The sequence below is a fragment of the Myiozetetes cayanensis genome, unplaced genomic scaffold, assembly GCF_022539395.1.
Source record: "Myiozetetes cayanensis isolate MyiCay16 unplaced genomic scaffold, myiCay2020 scf58, whole genome shotgun sequence".
Lineage (NCBI taxonomy): Eukaryota > Metazoa > Chordata > Aves > Passeriformes > Tyrannidae > Myiozetetes > Myiozetetes cayanensis.
Window position 1 is genome coordinate 367,508 of NW_026087831.1, and position 18,101 is coordinate 385,608.

Below are 18,101 nucleotides of genomic sequence, written 5' to 3' on the forward strand. Positions count from 1 at the left end.
TCCTTTATCCTCTGAGACATTTTATTACCAGTTTTGCTTTAGAATTAAACAGGCCTCCAGTATATAAAAATAATGTATACAAATGAGCAGTTAATGGTTTACATTTCTGGCTTAAAGGCATTTATAAGTTACACATTCATTTCCCACCCCTCCCCGGGTGACGCGGAGCCGGCGCTGAAGCAGCTTAAATACAGCGGGAAGCAGCGGCTGCTCTGGGCTGAGCTGGGCTAAAGCTGGGACTGGCGAGGAGGGAGGGACAGGAGGAGGGACAGGAGGAGGGAGGTGCAGCCGCATCCTCGCAGCGGGGGCCGTTTAACCAAGTGAATGCACTGAGGGGCTTCACTGCCACAGTGCGGGGCCTTGGGGGGGGTCACTCAGCAGCAGCGGGGCAGGGGAGGGATGGAGGGGTCGGGTCCAGTGCGGTACCGGGAGGCTCGTGCAGCTCTCGGGCCTCTCTGGTGGCAGCAGCGACGCCGCAGCCCTTGGGATCGTGTTTGTTGGAGGCTGCCCGGCACCCGCAAAACGGGGAGCAGCTCCTGCCCCCCCCGGGGCTGACGGACACGGGCGACCCCAAAGGCTCCAGCCCCAACAGCGGAGGCGGATTTGGGGGATGCAGGTGAGCAGAGGCATCACCACCTCGCAGAGATTGTCCCCGCTGCTGATTGTCGCAGCTCCGGAGCCTCCCCTGCGGCGAGGAGCAGCCCAGCCCCGGGATCCTGGGAACAGCTGCTCGGCACAGCCTTGGGATCCTGGGGACACCCTGCACGTGGGTGTTCCATTCCCTGCTCCCGCAGCACAGAGGAATTTGAAGGAAGACTTAGAAAATCCCTGTTAAAATAGCACCGCTGCCGGGCCCTGGGGTACGGGAGGGGCCCAGGGCGGGAGCTCTGCAGCAGAGGAGGACACGGCTCTCAGGGGGCTCTGCGGGGCCGAGGGGTGTGCGGGAGATGTGCGGGGACCGCGGGGTCCCGGGTGACACCCCCTCCCCTCCCGCAGCGGGAATCCAAGGCACCGGCAAGCTGAGGAGTGGGACACACCAGTGCGGGGCTGGGCCCGCGGCGGGCGGGCGATGGGGCAGCGCCGGGGCAGGGACGGGGCAGCCCCTCTTTGCCTTCCAGGACAAGCTGCAGCCCTTTCTGCGCTCCCCTTCCCTGCCCGTCCCCAGGAGGGTCCCCCAGCCCTGCCAGCCCTGGGGGAGAGGAGCTCAGGGACATCGCCAAGCAAGCGCGGGGGGGTCCCTGCGCCAGACCCCGGGGCGGGCAGGGGGGAGCTGGCACGGTAAGCGGCTGGAGCAGCTCGGAGCGGGCACCGTCCCCCCGCCCCGCGGAGCCCCGGGCCGGTGGGGTGACATCCTGCGGTCCCATCTGCGTCGGGAGGATGGTTCTGCCCCGGACCTGGAGCTGCAGGGACGCCGCCGGTCACAGCGCGATGTCCGGCGTCGCCTGCAGGCTCTGCCCCGCCGGCCGCTTCTTGGCGCTGCCGCGGCCCTTGTCCCCCCGCCGGTACGGGTTGTTCCGCAGATCTGCACCGGGGGAGAGGGTAGGGACCGGCTCAGCTTCACTGCACACCCAGCGGGGGCTGGGAACCCACCGCCCATCACGGAATCATACAATGGTTTGAGTTGGAAGGGATATTAAAGCTCATCCAGTCCCACCCCCTGCCACGGGCAGGGACACCTTCCACTAAGCCCAGGTTGCTCCAAGCCACATCCAGCCTGGCCTTGGACACTTCCAGGGATCCAGGGGCAGCCACAGCTGTGCCAGGCCCTGTTCCTCACAGTGAACAATTTCTTCCCAACATTTAACCTAAACCTCTCCTTTCCCCTTGTCCTGTCTCTCTGCCCGGGATTTGCCCATCTGGGAACAAGAACTCTCAGAAGGAGCCAAGAGCCACATGCAGTGACAGGAGGAGCAGCAGCTACAACCAAACAGCCCGTGGGACCCCAACCCCCGGCTGTCAGTGCCCATACCGGGGGGGCTGGTGCCGAGGTGCCCCCGGGATTGGGTGCAGCGTGGGGCAGAGTCAGCGTGGGGACAAACCCCGGCGGGGGGGACAGCCCGGCAGCCCCGGCCACCCGCACCGAGCCCCTGCCCCACGTTACCTACAGAGGGCTCTCCTCGTTGTAGCTCACGTCGCAGAAGAGCCGGGACGAGCGTTTGCCCGTCCGGGCCGTGAAAGGGACAGTTTTCAGAGCTGAGCAGAGCGATCCAGAGACAGCGAGGAGGAGGAGGAGCAGAGAGGAGAGAGGAGGAAGAAGCAGAATAGAAGGAAGAGCTATGAGACAGGGCAGGGAGAGCTTGGCCACGTAGGATGGGAAGGTGCTGCAGGTGGGTTTGATCCCTGCAGTGGGGCTTGGTGACCCTCCAGCTCCTGTGAGAGCCCCTGCAGCCCCCAGAGCGAGAGTCTTCTGCTGGACACCCGGCCCCTCACCTGAAATCATCTCTCACCTGAAATTATGTCCTCAATGGCCCCGTCTTTGCCTTCGTAGATGAGAGGCTCCTTCACCATCTGCTTCTTCTTGAGCTCAGCGATCATGTCCATCTGCTGCCGCTTGGCCTTCTGGATGGGCAGCTGGGGAGGAACAGTGTGGGTGAGTGGTGCGGTCACCCCCGCACTCCAAGGGACCTGGGGTGCCCTCATCTTCACCTCCCTCCCAGCTCTCCCTCCCCAGGAGCTGTTTAGTCCCTCCCCACCATGCAGCCCACTCGGGGCTGGAGCTGGGACCCCACCAGGACACGGACATGGGAGCACCTTCACCTCCGGTTGCTGCTCGTTGCCGGTGGGGCTGTTTTCTGCCTCTTTGGCTGCAGCCTCTTGTTTCTTCCACAGCTCGATGTCCTGCTCTGCTTTCTTGGGAGAGGGGCAGGAAGGGTGTGCTGAGCCCGGGGGTCCTGCTGCAGGGCTGCAGCCCCCCTCAAAGCCCCCAGCTCAGCCCAACCCAGCTCCAACATCTCTGATCCTCCCAAAGGGCATTCCCAAGCCCCAGGGTCTCCCCAGGTCTCTCACCCATGGTTTCTGCTGGTTGCCCAGAGTGAGGTCAGACCCTCCCCAAATCCCCTCCCAACCCTCAGACACAGGACACCTCCTGCCCTCTCCTACCTTGTAGGCTCTGATGAAGCGCACGAACATGGGGAAGAAGGTGGTGGGGGGACTGGTCTTGGGGTTCTCCCCAAAATACTCCACAGCCGACTCATAGGCCTCCTGTGGGCACAGACACCCCGAGGTGGGGGCTGGGGCTGGGCAGCAGCACCCAACACCCATTCCCCTCTTCCAGCCTCTCCCACCTCACCATCCCACTCCATATCCCTCCTGCCTGTCCTGCTGGACCCACATCCCAACCGGGAGCCTCTCCCATGGGCCAGAGGTGCGAGCACCTCGGGGTTGTTCCCATGTAGGAACGGGGAGCCCAATCCTACTCCCTCCCACCACCCCAGCACCCACCTTGGCGGTTTTGCTGTCAGCCTGCAGCTTCTCCATCACCTCCGAGTTGACCTTGAGGAAGTCCTTGAGCACGGGGCTGTCGTCCTGCCGCATGAACTCCCTGCGGGTCAGCTCCATGCCCTGCTGGAGGCCCCGCACGTCCTGCAGGACCCCGTCCAGGGACACTGTGGGGGGGATGAGAGCGGGGTCAGGGCAGGCTGGGAGCACCAGGGGCTGCCACAACCCCCCAGCCCGGGACTGTGGGCACTACCTGTGCCCGCCTTGTCGAGGAAGTGCAGCTCGGTGTGGAAGCCCGTGAGCTCCGGGTACTTCTCTGTGATCACCCGCACCAGGTAGTGCAGCAGCGTCTGCTTGCGATCCGTGGACTTCATCTCCAGGAGCTGGGGGAGAGCTGTGTCGGCCCTGAGCCGCCCCCACCAGCCCCTCACCCTGCCCAGGGCAAGCTCTGCTGGCCCTTCATCCCTGTGGCTGGGTCTGCATCCCTCCATCCCTCCATCCTCATGGCTGAATCTGCACCCCTCCATCCCCACTGCCAGGTCTGCGTCCCTCCAGCCCCATGGCTGATTCCCATCTTCCTCCATCCCCATGGCTGGGTCTGCCTCCCTCCAACCCCACAGTTCATTCTGCATCCCTCTATCCCCATGGCTGAGTCTTCATCCCTACATCCCCTCCATCTCCACACGTGGCCTTCCTCTCTCCGTCCCCACGGCTGCTTCCCATCTTTCTTCATCCCCACAGCTGGTTCTTGAATCCCTTACCCTCTCCAGACCTGTTTCCCATCCTTCCAACCCCACAGCCAGTTCCTGTGTATCTTCATCCCTTTAACTCCCTCTCCTTGCCCTACTGATGATCTCTTCATCCCTCCATTCCCACAGTTGATTCTAGTGTCACTCCTACCCCACAGCTGTGCCCTGCATCCCTGTAGCTGCTCTCCATGCCTTTCCAAACCCTACAGATGATCCTTTCATCCCTCCAGCTGGTCCCTGTGTCCCCCTGTGCCCAGGGCTGGTCCCTGGCAGTGCCAGTGCCCCTGAGCAGCCCCCCACGCCGGCCCTACCGCGTCGAGGCTCTGCAGGCGGAAGCCGTAGGCTGCTCCCCGCTTGCTGCTGTTCATGTAATTCCCGAAGGCCAGGACGATCTGCAGGGACACAACAGCTCAGGGACACAACCTGGGGTGGGCAGGGCACCCTGGGGGGGGTTGGGGGAGAGCCCTCCATGCACCCCCAAAGTCCTCACCTCGAGGATGTGGCGCAGTTTGCTGGAGGACTTGAGGGACATGGAGGCGGCGATGATGGCGTTGAGTTGCTGTGGGAGGGAGGGAGGGAGGGAGGGAACACATGAGGTGGGTGCAGGAGGCCCCCACCCCTTCACAGCCCCCGCCCCGCCCGTGCCCGGCACCCACGGGCGTGAGCAGCTGGGCCGTGTCGCTGAAGTTGCCCAGGAAGATCATGACGTTCATGCGCTCGGCCAGGCGGGGGATCTTGCTGAAGCGGATCATGAACTGGTCCTCGTCCGACAGCTCCTCCGGCGGCCGCTGCTCCCGCTCGAACTTCCCGATCAGCGTCCGCTCGTACTCCGTGGGCAGGAAGCGCAGCAGCAGCTCCAGGAAGTCGAGGCTCAGGGCTTGCTGGTCGTACCTGGGAGGGGGGGACACCTCAGACCCCGCCACAGCACCCACGATGGGTCCCATCCTCCCTCTACCCCCACAGCCGGTCCCTTCATGATCCCTTCATCTCTGCCCCTGCATCCCTCCATCTCATATCTGGTTCCTATTTCCTGAATCCCTCCATTCTGGTCCCTGCATCCCAGCACGCCCCCAGACCATCCCAACCCCTCATTCCAGCCGGGCTGTGCCCGCCCTCGCAGGGGACACTCACGTCTCGATGGCAGTGCAGATGTCCTGGATGCTGCGGCCGCCCTTGCGCAGGGTGATGGCCAAGTTCTTGGCCCGGTTGGACTCCATGAGGGTCACCTTGCTGGGGGCCTTCTGGGTGGCCTTGGTCTTGAGGGCGCTGATGTCCAAGGCAGGGCCCTGCGCCTTGGTCTTGAACTGCTCCTCAAAGTCACTCATGTCCAGCTCCTGCGGGGGACACAGGGCTGAGGGCACGGCGGGGGGATGGCACGGGACATCTGGGGTGGGGACAGGGCCAGGGGATCACGATAAGGGGAAGAGGAGTGAGAGGATGAAGATGAAGCAAGGGGATGAGGATGGAACAAGGGGACAAGCAGAGGGACAGACAAGGGGACAGGGAATGGGTAAGGAGGGCACGAGGCAACCAGAGGATGGAGATGAGGAAGAAGAAAAGGACAGGATGTGAGGATGAGGATGGAGCAAAGGGACAAGGATGGAGGGACAGGAGAAGGATGCCAGACTCTGTGTTGTCCCTGTCCGTGGTGCCAAGGAGCTGCTCCAACCTCCAGCTCCTCCAGCAGCCCCGTGACACCAGGTGGGTACAGGGGCAACCTCAGCATGGACTGCAGCTCTGACCCATCCATACCCCTGTGTCCCCCCCTCCAGTCCCTCTGGCCCCCTCCAGCCCCCTCGTGTCCTCACCTGCAGCACCTTCTCGTCGTTGAGCTCGGTGAACACGGTGCCATCGATCTGGCTCGGCTTCAGGGCCACCCAGTTGAAGACGGGCATGCGGAACTTGGTCTGGATGGGCTTCTTCACCTTCACTGCGGGGTCATGGGCAGGGGGGACACGTCACAGGGTGGGGGGTCAAAACCCACCCTGGGTGCCCCCAGACCCCACCTTGGGGGGGCGTCCCCACCATCCCTGGGCCACACTCACCTGAACCGTTGGTGGTTTGGGGGGCACCAGGCCCGGCTGGGAGCTCCCCACCCAGGGGTGGGGGTGGTGGAGGGGGGGGCACAGGGCCCTCCATCCCCCTGGGAGTGGTGGGGGTGGTGGCACTTGGGCACCCGGGAGTGGAGGGGCCGGGGGGATGGTGGCTGTGGGCAGAGGGGGGCAGGGGGTGGGGGACAGGCTCAGCCCCGGCAGCGGTGGGGGTGGAGGGGTGGGGTGGGGGCGGGGGCAGCAGGCGCTGGGGGGGGAGGTGGGGCTGGAGCCAGAGCCGGAGCATCTGCAAGGCAAAGAAGAGGTGGGTGAGACGGTGACAGGGCAGGGCACGGTGCCACCGCCGTGTCCCCTCTGCCACCGAGGGGCTCTGAGTCCCCGGGCACATCCCCGGGAGCTGCCCCAGCCTCTCTGCCCCGAGACACGCTGCCACCCCTCCCCGTGCCAGCTGTCCCCACCACGAAGGGTTCGTCCCCGTGCACCCCTGGTACCTGTGCAGGTGGCAGTGGTGACAGTGGTGGCGGCGGTGGCCTCTCCAGCAACCACGGGGGCTGCCGGCGTTTCTATGACAACGGGGACGATTTCGATGGCGACGTCCCCGTCGGGCCCACGCAGGATCTGCACCAGCCCCTTCTCCTCCAGCTCCGCCAGCCGCCGCTCCAGCGCCAGCCGGTAGCACTCCTGGGGCTGCGGGGACGGCGGGCTGGGCGGCCGCGGGGGGCTCAGCTGCTCCTGGGGAGGTGACAACCCCCGGCACTGGGGTCACCAGTGTCCCACTTGGACCCCAAACCCCCAGCCCTCTCTCCACCCACCCGTGGGTGCTCACCCGCAGCGCCTCCAGCTCCCGCCGTGCCTGGCTCAGCTGCTTCTCCAGCTCCGCTATCTTGGCCATGGAGTCGTTCTCCGCATCCTGCAGCTTCTCCGTCAGCTGTGGGGGACGAGGCGCCGCCGGCTCAGCCCCGCCGTCCCCGTCCCTCCCTCGGGGCTTTGCGTCAGCGGCTCCTGCCCACGCGCCCACGGCCCACCTGGCTGACGAGCTCCTGCAGCTCCTCCATGTGCTCCAGCACCGCCGTCTTGGTCTCCGAGTCCTCCAGCATGGCCCCCACGTCGAAGACGTTGTCCAGGTAGGCTTGGATCTGCACCTGCAGCTTGTCGCTCTCGGTGAGGCGCAGGCTCTGCCGTGGGACACCCGTCAGGGGTGGTGCTGGTGTGTCCCCCCTCACCCCCACAGCACCCCCAGCCCTTCGGGATCACCCACCTCCAGGTACTGGTCCAGCCCCAGGTGGGTGAACTCGTACTGCAGGAACACGCGGAAGTTCATGTTCTCCACCGAGTGCACCACGATGTTGATGAACTGCATGCAGGCCACCTGCGGGGACACGGCACGGGGGTGGCACCACGGTGCCATGGGCAGTGCATGGGGCAATGGTGACCCTCGAGGACAATGGGGAGAGTGTGGTGGCTTCATATCCCCAGGGATGTGGGGAAGGACCAGTGGCCCAGCAGCCCTTAGGGGAATCATGGCTTAGGGACAGCACGGTGGCCTTGGGGACGTGAAGGCCTGGGGACAGCACTGAGGCATTGGGGCTATTATGGCACAGGTACAACATGGCATCCTCAGGAACAGAAAGGTCTGGGGACAGTGTGGTGGCTTAGAACCCTTGGGGACATGAAGGCCTGGGGGTAGCACGGTGGCTCAGCAGTCCTTGGGACACAATGGCCTGGGGACAGCGTGGTGGTTTAGAAGCCCTTGTAGACCCAATGGCCTGGGGACAGTGCAGTGGCCTTGGGGACACGATGACCTGGGGCTCAGCAGCCCTTGGGATATGCTGGCCTGGGGACAGTGTGGCATCTTAGAAGCTCTTTGGGACATGAAGGCTTGGGGACAGCGCTGAGGCTCAGTGGCTCTTGGGGACACAGTGGCCTGGGGACAGCACAACAGCCTGGCAGCCCTTGGGACAGGGCACCCCCAGGACACTGTGGTGGCTCAGCAGCCCCTGGGGATGTGATGGCCTGGGGACAGCACAGCACTGGCCCCATGAGCCACTCACCATGAAGTCGATGTTGGTGTCCTCGTTTCGGAAATACTCCATCAGCTTCTCGAAGCGGTTCTTCTCCCCGCACACCTGGGGTGGGAGCAGGGGGCTGAGGGCCAGGGGGACACAGCTGGGGGTGCCCAGAGGGGTGGTAGGGCACGAGGCACCCACCAGTGGCACCACCCCAGCCCCGATGGGACCTGGCCCAGGGGACACGCGCTGGAGTGGGGACATCAAGCCCAAGGGCTGGAGCATCCCCGGGAGAGCCAGGACATGGGAGTGTTCAGGATGGTGCCACACACAGGGACACTGAGGCAGGAACCCAGGCAGAGCAGGGCTGCCCGTGTGGGGACTGATGGCCCTGCTGGGGACTCACCTCCTTGAAGTTGTCGAAGGCAGCCAGGATGATGTCGTGGCCACCCCGGACCAGGCAGACGGCAGCCAGGAGCTCCAGCACCAGGGCCTTGGTCCTGTGGGGACACAGGGAATGAGGGGGTCAGGGCTGTGGGCTGGGTGAGGGGACAGGGACAGGGACAGGGACAGGGGGTAGGTCCTACCTGGCATTCTTGTTGTTGAGGCTCAGGGTGATCTCATTGACACAGGCTGGGTGGTTCATCACCAGGCTGAAGCCAGACTAGGGGGCAAAAAGGAGCATTAATGGGGTCGTGTGTCCTCCTGTCCCCACCCCGAGGACTCTCTGGGACCTTGGGACACCCCCACGCCAGGTCCCCACCAGAGGGGAGGCTGAGTGAGGACATCTCAGAGCAGGGGGATGAAGAACCGCTCCCCTCACCCTCGCCCGACGCCGGCACCGCAGAGGCTGGGGATTTTTCGGGATCCCCGCGGATCCCTCCCACTCGCACCTGGTAGTTCATGATGGCGCGGAGGCACATGATGCAGACGTGGACATCGTCCTTCTGGCTGACGAGGCGGGAGTTGCGCAGCGTCTTCCTGCTGTGCGAGGGGTTCAGCCTGCGCGGGGAGAGCGCAGCTGAGCGCGGGCCGGGGGGGCCCGGGGCGCAGCGCAAAGCGGGGAGGGGCGGCAGCGCTCGGGGAGGAGGGGGTGGCAGCGGGGTTGGGGTGACACCAGGGGACCCGGGCGGCTGCATCCCCGAGGGAGAAACCGCCGTGTTCCGCGCCCGTCTAGAAGCCCGTGGGGTGGTGGGGTGATGGGGTGATGGTGGCGGGGCGGGATGGATTTTGGGGGCCCCTCGTGCACACGGGTGGTCTCGGAGGCTCACCGGGGCGGGCAGGAGCTGCCGGGTGACCTGGGGGCACTGTCCCCATCGCTGCCCGGGGCACCGCAGGGGGCGCTGGGGTGGACGTGGCGGAGGAGGGTGTGGATGTGCTGGTTCGAGAGGCAGCAGCTGGAGGCGCGTTAGAGCCTGCAGGACAGGAGGGAGAAACGGGGCTCCCGCGCCGCCCCCGGGGACACCCGCGCTCGGGGACACGGGGGTGGTGGGGGGACAACGGATGGGACCCCCTGCGGGTGCAACGTCCCCTCCTGACCTGTCCCTGGGGCTGGCAGGGACACCTCGGCTCCTCCAGAGCTGCTACAGGCTGCGAGGGACCCCCTCGCTCCCCGGGGTGCCGCGTTACAGCTCCCGGGTGACCGCGGTGGGGTATCCCCGGGACCCCCCCCCGCCCACCGGGGATGCCCTGTAGGCCCTGTCCCCTCTACGGGTGACCAGCAGCGGGGTCCCGTGGGGTGTCCCCGTCCCTCCGGTGCCCCGTCACCGTCACCTACCGTCAGCGCGTCCCCGGCAGCGTGCAAGAGAAGAGCGGGGTTAGACGGGGCTGCGGGCGAGCGGCGCCAAGCGAGAGCCACCAGCCACCGGGACCGGCTTGGGGGGACACAGGCCCGTTCCTCCGACCCGGGTTTAAACCAGGGGGGTGCGATTTGCTCCCCTCAAAACCTCCAGCACCTCCGATTTTTGTTTATTCCTGGGTTTCACCCAGAGCATCCCTCCGAGGGTCGCAGTGGGGGGCACAGATCCAGCCCAGCTCCAGGCAGGGCTTGGCCCTTGAGGGCTTTGTCCCCCCAAACCAGCACCGAGGACCCACTTTTAGCACCGGGCGTGTTATGGGGACCCATTTTTAGGGCCGGGCCTGCGTCTCCCTGCCGAGCCCCTCTCCAAGCACGGCGCGGCCGGGGGCGGGGGGTGGGTGCAGCGAGGCGGGGAGCGGGGGGGACACGGCACAGGGACAGGGGGACAGGTGGGGACGGGACCACACGTTACCTTACAGTGAGGGGCCGCGGCTTGGAGGAGCCCTGCGTGGGGGACGAGGAGGTGCTTTTGTTCAGGTCCTCCAGCGACTGCTCCTTGCCCTTGTCGGAGCCGGGGCTGCTGTTCTCTGCGCTCTCCATGTCATACCTGGTGGCCCGTGGGGACACGGGGATGGGTGAGGTGTGGCAGGTGCCCCCTCTGGGATCCCCAGGGACGTTGGGGCCCCAGCTGTGGAGCATCCAGAGCTCCATTGCTCCAGTGACAGGGGAGAGCACCCCCAGGACCCTGCTGAGCCCCAGGGGAGGCTGATCCCAGCCTTGAGGACAGGACAGCTGGGGACACGTACGCGACGGAGCACTGGGCGAAGGCGAGGTACTGCAGCAGCACGTCCAGCCCCTTGTTCTCCTCGTTGAGGAACTCCTGGACCCAGCTGGAGGATGCAGAGGGTTAGTGTGCTCCACCAGCCCCCTCTCATCCTCCCTTCCCCAGACCCTCAGCAGAGCCATCCCCTGCTCAGAGGTGCCCAGCGAGGGTGGGACACGCTGGGGACATGAGGTGGCACCATGGGCTGGCAGCTCTCCGAGGCAGGTGAGCGCCATGGGGAACCCCACTCCTGATGTGTGGGGGGCACAGCCCGAGGGCTCTGCTGCCACCACTGCCACCACTGCCACCACTGCCACTGCTGCCATGATGGGACAGCCTGGCCCTGGGGACCACCCAGCACCCCACAAGGGGTCAGGGCACCCTGGGTGGGGGGCAGGGTCCTTCCTGGCACCCAGGGGGTACCACAGCCAACATGGGGTTCAGGTCCTACAGCACCCCCAGCCTCCCATCAGAGCCTCTCCAGGGGAACAGGGTGAGACCATGAGCCTCCACATCCCGCTGTCACCACCCATCCAGAGCCAGCAGCGTGTCCAGCCCCATCCCGGGGACAGTGGCAGCGCTGGGTGACAGTGACACCCTGTCCTTACCCGATGTAGTTGGTCCTCAAGGAAATCTCCAGCTCCCTGAGCACCTGCGTGGACTCCTGCACTCGCCTCTTGAACTGTGGATGGGGACAATGGTTGGCTCTGTCCCTGTGCCCAGGATGGGATGGGGACCAGGGGGTCGGGGTGCAAGGGGGACCCCTCACCTTCCTGCTGACGCCACCCGTGTCCACGTAGCTCTTCAGCTTCTGGATGTAGGCGGACGGGGGGTTTTTCACCTGGAAACGCTCCTACAAACCCCAGAGAGAGGCTGAAACTGGGCCACCTGCCAGGCACGGGGACCTGCCACCGTCCCCACAGCAGCCACCGTGTCCCTGTCCCCACCCCCGATGTGCTCCATCGATGCTTAATGAGGTTAACGAGGCGCCGTGTCACTGACGAGGTGGGTGCACAGCCGGGTGCCACGAGTGGCACTTGGGGACAGGGAGCCCAGACCTCACCTGGTCACAGATCAGCTCCCACTTCTTCTCATTGTCGTACTGGTTGAGCAGTTTCATCTTGTCCGGGGGCAGGTTCATGGAATTCTGTGGGGTGAAGGGTGGCAGCGTTGGGGGGCACCCCAAAAACACCCCCTGGGGCTGCAACACCCACTGCTCACCCAGCACCAGCTGCCCTTGCTCAGCACTGGGAGGCTGGGGACACCAGTGGGACATGGGAATACCAGTGGGACGATGGGGACAGTGGTGAGATCATGGGGAACAATGGTGGGAGGATGAGGACACTGGTGGGACAATGGGGACACTGGTGGGACATGAGGATTCCAGTGGGAAGATCGGGACACTGGTGAGACAATGGGGACAGGAGTGGGACAATGGGGACACTGATGGGACAATGAGAGCACCATTCCCAGGATGGGGACTCTGATAGAACCATGGGCACATTGGTGGAAGGATGGGAACACCACCATTCCCACGATGTGAGCATCCCATGGATACGTCCCCACGAGGAGGGCGGGTTGGGGACAGGGGGAGGAATTGGCCCCATCCATCCATGTCACGAGTACACCAGGTGCCCAGGTTGAGGAGTGGGGACACAGGCTGGTGACACACTGAGGGGCCCAGGAGGCCGGGCCCTGCTGGAGGGTGATGGTCACCACCCAGTCCCCCGGCCATGGGTGCGTGACGGGCCCGTCTGGGGAAATCAGTGCTTCGTGAGAGACATGATGTCAGGGCCAGGGCTGGTGTCCCTCCGTGCCACTGTTGCACAACCACAGCCCCCCAGCCCCCCCGGCCGCCCCGGCAGGACATGACGTGGTTTCCGCTCCGGGAGCGGCGCGAGGCGCTGCCGAAACCGCTCTGGGAGGCCCCGGGGCAGCTCCCGCCTCCGGGGTGCTCTGGTGGCACCACGGGGTGTCCCACCATGGCCTGGGCCAGGCAGGAGCTCAGCTCAGGTCACAGGTGGTTTATTTTGCCAAAACAGCCAGTTTTTGGTGGTCCAGCTTGCCCGGGAACGTGGAGGCACCGCAGGGCCCCAGGTCACCTTCAACCCCAGTCCTGGGGTTCCCCGGCGATGAGGACGGGGACGTGGGGTGAACACAGCCCTGGAACAACCACATCCCCGGGGAAAGGCATCTCCCAGGGGGTTGGTTGCCCACAGAGGAGCAGGGCCAGGACGAGAGGTGCCACGGTGGCGGGGCAGGAAGGGGAACCTCGCCCCCACCCCCAACCAAGGACCTGTCGAGCTGCTTTCGCAAGAAGCCAAAACCAGGAGATGTGGGAGGGAGGAGTTGGATTGGGCCAGGGGATGGCTCACATGGGGAGCTGGGCAGAGGGGGTACAATTAGGGTGCAGGGTCAGAAATAGCCTCATTGGGAAGCCACAGGAGCCAGGTGGGGCCTGGGATGGGCAGGGTGACAACAACGCCTGGATGTCCCCACTGCAGGGCAGCCCCATCCTCGTGGTCCCTGAGCTGCCATCTTTGGGATGGGTGAGGCCCTCCTGGAGGGTCAGACCAAGGGACAGGGCTGTGGCAAGAGGGACCACGCACCCAAACACCCCACCTAGAGCTCCATCAGCACCTGTGGCACCCTCTGTGGATGGGGACACGCTCTGTGGGGACGCTCCCCTAGGCTAAGAGGGGATGGTGGCACCTGCCACATGGACCAGCTCTTCCAGTCACCACGTGTGGGACCTGGACAAACCAGGTCTCCAGTGGCACAGGACCCACCACAAGGGTGCAGGGGGGGCAGGGGGATGCCGGGATGTCCCTGCAGAGGTGGCTCTGCCCACCAGGCCCTGCAGTCCCTTCCTCGAGGGCAGGACTGGGAGGGGTGGCAGGATGTGGCACAGTCTGGGTACAAACAGGGTGGTGGCTGCGTCCCGGGTGGGCATGTGGTGCTGGGGGGTGGAGGAAGTGGCTCCTGTGGAGCGTCAGCAGCAGCACAAAGAAACAAAGAAACCGGTTCTCGTTTCCTGCCGGGGAGGGGGGACCGGTGGTGTGGGGGCTGTGGGGCTGGGTGGGGGTGTGATGTGGGGCAGAGCAGCAGCTGAGCACCCCAGAGGTGTCAGGGGAAGGACTCAGTCCTCCTCCTCCTCTTTGGGGGACAAGGATGGAGAGGCCACAGGGACTTGTCACAGCCCAGCAGCCACATCCCACCTCCCCTCATCCAGCACCCTCATCCCACCCCTGTGTGGGGCTTCCCAGCCTCCCCCAGCCTGATAGCCCACTCAGTGAGTGCCCCAAACGTCCCCTGCTGTGACAGAGGTGCCACGGAGCCCACAGAGCCATCCCAGCCATGCCCAGTGCTGGGTTGAGCCAGCTGGGACCTGACACGGCCGTGGGGCCGAGCAGGGTTTTGCCTGACAATAAAACCAAGACTGGGAGGAGGTGAAGCAGCACCGACATCATTTTCTGGTACAAAACGACCTTTTCCTTTCCTGGCCGGTGGGGGACAGAGCTATTTTGGGCGTCAGACACTTCTTTTTGTTCCACACGTGAGCGGAGCCGGGCTGAGCAGAGCTCTGCTCCAAACCCCGGCACGGAACGTTCCGGCATCTTCCACGGGAGGGCTTGTGCTGGAAAACCTGCCTGAGAACCAGGCTGAGCCCTGGCAGCACCGTTTCTGGGGCACAAGGGGATGTGCATCCATGGAGAGGGGATGGAAAGCCTTGACAGCACATGGCATGGGGGATTATCCCAGTCCAGGCACCAGGCACCAACCCTGCCCACCACAGGGCAGGGAGTCACCCCAAATGGTGGTTTAGGGGCTCTGGCTGCAGGAAGGACAAACATCTCCAGGTGTCTGGGAGGCCAAAGGAGTCAGTCCTCTTCCTTCTCATCCTTGTTGGGGGACAAGGATGGAGAGGCCGCAGGGACTCGCCCCCAGCAGCCACATCACACCTCCCCTCCTCCAGCACCCTCCAGCTGGCACCCAGCACCCTCATCCCACCCCTGTGTGGGACTTCTGGGATGCTGCATCCCTGGGATGCTCTGTCCTGGGGATGCTCCACCCCTCGTGGCCACAGAGCACAATGCTCCCACCTGAGGGGGTTTCGGACATGCAGTGTCAGCTGTCCCATGGTGTTCCCTCCAGTGACCCCGACTGCCTCTTGCTGAGGATCAGCACTGGGGTCAGGCTGGATCCTGGTTCAGCAGGACCCTGGGATCAGCAGGATCAGCCCACACAGGGCTCCCCTGACCCACAGCACGCAGCAAGCCAGGCTGGGTGACACTCCCAGGGCGAGCTCATCCCATCAGGGACTCCCTGGGTCCATCCAGGTCCCAACCCCTCCCCGTGGCAGGCGGGGACAGGCCGGAGGAGGAGCGGGCGGGTCCCCAGGATGGCCGGTCCTGCTGTGGGGGTGGCTGAGGGGGATGGCCACTGCCGCCCGCGGCTCCTGCTCTATTTTAGGAAGCTACTGTTGCACAGGCCAAAGAGAGGAGCCTGATCCTGTCCCCGTGTCCTCATCCCTGCTGGATCCTCCTGGTTCACGCGGGGGAGCCCTGCACGAGGACACCCTCCCCAGTCCCTGACTCGGCAGCTCTCACCTCACAGGCTACTTCTGTCCCCACAGCAGGGCCCATGTCCCCCTTGGGGACACCCCAGCACAGCCCCACATCACCCAGCCAGCCTTGGACACCAGGACCGGGCTGGGGGCGGATCCAGCAGGAAGCCGAGCACCAGCTTTGTTTCCTGGTTGAGCTGAGGCCGACACAGCCAGGGCTCACTGGTGACCCGTTCCTGAGGCCAACAGCACATCTGCAAACATCTGCAAACATCTGCAGCGGTGACGTGTGCCATGTGCTCCCCCAGGACCTGGGAGAAGAGGCAGCAAAGCCTCCAGACAAGGAAAAGCTCCCTGGTGGAGCACACCCTGTCCCCATCAGCCCCCATTCCCAAGGTTCCAGCCTAATGCTCCCAGGTGATTTTGGCTTTCCCTCCACCACACCCCAACTCACAGTTTCACTTCTGTATTCCCAGTATTGCCTCTTGACGTGCAAAGGGAGAAAAATCCTGGTTGCTCCAAGCAGGAGCACCTGAGCATTCCCATCCCAGCAGCAAAGATGCTCTTCCTCCGCTCCATCCCAAAAAGCCACCTCGGCACATCTCAAACCACTTGGCACGGGACAACCCTCCCGTCACTCTGCCAAAGTGGCATCTGCCACAGTGCCCCAGCTGGGAAGGAGCCAACTTTTTGGGGAATAAAGTTCTGGGAAAATAAATTCCTCATTTCTTGGCAGGTGGTGGATTTATCCATCCCCTTCCCGGAGATGTTGGAACCCCTGGGCTCCCGCATTGGCTTTTCTGCCAAGGCTTTGCCCCAACACCTCTCCCAGTTCAGGATGTCCAGCCCGAAAGTGGTTTGCCCTGAGCTCTCAAAGCATCACTGTAACCATGGCAACCTGCCAGATCTGGATCATGTCCCACTGGGAGATTCCCAGCTCATCACCTGCTCCAGCACTGATCTCACCAGCTCAGCAGGTGGAAAAGTTGAACCCAGAGTCAAGGAACGTGTTCATGGTGGGTGAGGGCAGAGGGACCCCCTGTCCCATCCCCCCAGGCTGTGAGAAGGGGGAAGGGACCCTGCGAAAGGAGGAAGCGGGATTGGGACAACCGGTTTCACAAGACACCCGGTTCCCATCTGCAGCCCCCTGGGTGCCCCCTGCTCCTGGGAAAGGGCTTTCCCTCTGGATGAAGGCAGACAGGGTGGCACCGAGGACCTGGAGCAGCGTTTTCCCCTTTTCTGACCACTTTTTTTAGGATTTCCAACCTGCTGGACTCAGCCCGGAGGAAAGCGGCGCTTCCTGGGGCCTCGCTGAGGCAGCGGAAACACCCCGAGGTTCCCCCGGCTGCCTGTCCCCTCCTGCCACCACTGCTGTGACACCCGGAGCCATCACAGGCGCCACCACCCTGCTCAGCCACCCTCCAACATGGGCGTCCCACGGCAAACCCCCACCTTGGTGTTTTGGGGGTCCCTGTGCCATCACCGCCCCGGAGCCGATGCTGGTGGCAGAGAAGCTCCAGGGGCTCTGGCTGAGATGCTCATCCCCAAATAATCCCCCCCCAAAAAACGCCATGAGTTTAAAAGCTTCCAAATAATTTGTGCTCGGGGCTGCGGCGGGGAATCCCACCGGGCAGATCCCGCTGCATCCATGGGAGCTCGTGCTCCCGGCACGGGATGGGCGAACAGGCTCCATCTCCCGAGATCCCAGGGCGGGGGGGATCAGGGGATTAAAGCAGCAATTTTTTTTCCCCCACGGAGCATTTCTGGGGCTGGCAGGGACGCGAGTGGAGCGTGGCCGGCTCCCCGCGGCCATCCCGGCGCGAAGGTCACGGCCGGCCGGCCCCGCTCAAGGACGGAGGGAGCGGGCGGGAGCCGATCTCCCGCAGCGCCGAGTGTTCCAAGGAGCTGCCATCCGCTCATCCATCCATCCATCCATCCATTCATCCCATGGGAACGCAGCTCTCACCCCCCCGCCCCGCGGGAGGCCCGGAGCGATGCCGGGGGGCTTCCCCGGCTGCGGGGAGAGGAGGAGGAGGAGGAGGAGGAGGAGGAAGAGGTGAGCCAAGCACCGCCATCCGCAGCACCGGCTGCCTGCGGCGCTCCGGCCCTGCCGCCCATCCCGCCATGGTGGAGCCTCCGCGGGGTCCGGGGGACTCGGAGTCACCCCAAGAGTTTGGGGGGGCTGGGACCCCCCCTCCAAACGTGAAAGCAACCGGGACGGTGCGGGAGCGGCTGGGGGGGTCATCCCGGGGCAGGGCTGAGTGTACCCGGGAGGAAAGGAGTGGCGGAGGGGGAAATCATCGTTATTAATAAGAACATTAATTAAATAATTAATGGAATAATGGAATAATAGTAAAAATATGGTAATTAGCATGATGATGACGGTGACAGCGATGCTAAGGACGCAAGTGCAGGCAGGGATGCTCAGAGACGCCCCCAACCCCGGCAGCTCCAGACCCCCTCCAGCCGGTGTCCCGTGGCAAGTCCGGGACCCCCGTCGCGGATCCCCCCCAGCACCCCGAACCTCTCCCCCAAGGGGTCCGAAGCCCCGTCCCCGCTCACCAGGACGCGGCCGAACCTCTCCTCCAGCTCGGCGGCCCCGGGCATGGGCTGGCGGGGGGCGGCGGGGCGGCGGCGGCGGGGGGCCCGGGCTGCAGGCGGTGATCGCG

At 64.6% G+C, this 18,101-nt stretch overlaps 1 protein-coding gene across 1 annotated transcript; it reads right to left on the bottom strand.

The window, feature by feature from the left end:
• FMNL1 (formin like 1) lies at positions 1–18,101 on the bottom strand. Its single transcript, XM_050334759.1, is given in 28 exon segments — positions 1–1,522; positions 2,448–2,571; positions 2,752–2,850; positions 3,100–3,201; positions 3,442–3,605; positions 3,692–3,821; positions 4,499–4,579; positions 4,678–4,746; positions 4,844–5,078; positions 5,319–5,521; positions 5,996–6,117; positions 6,233–6,325; positions 6,328–6,503; positions 6,600–6,606; positions 6,730–6,970; positions 7,065–7,166; positions 7,264–7,413; positions 7,497–7,607; positions 8,290–8,364; positions 8,651–8,744; positions 8,832–8,908; positions 9,138–9,246; positions 10,515–10,649; positions 10,849–10,932; positions 11,474–11,547; positions 11,635–11,718; positions 11,929–12,012; positions 17,995–18,101. Coding segments are annotated over 28 exon segments (3,174 nt in total). The 5' UTR covers positions 18,040–18,101; the 3' UTR covers positions 1–1,418.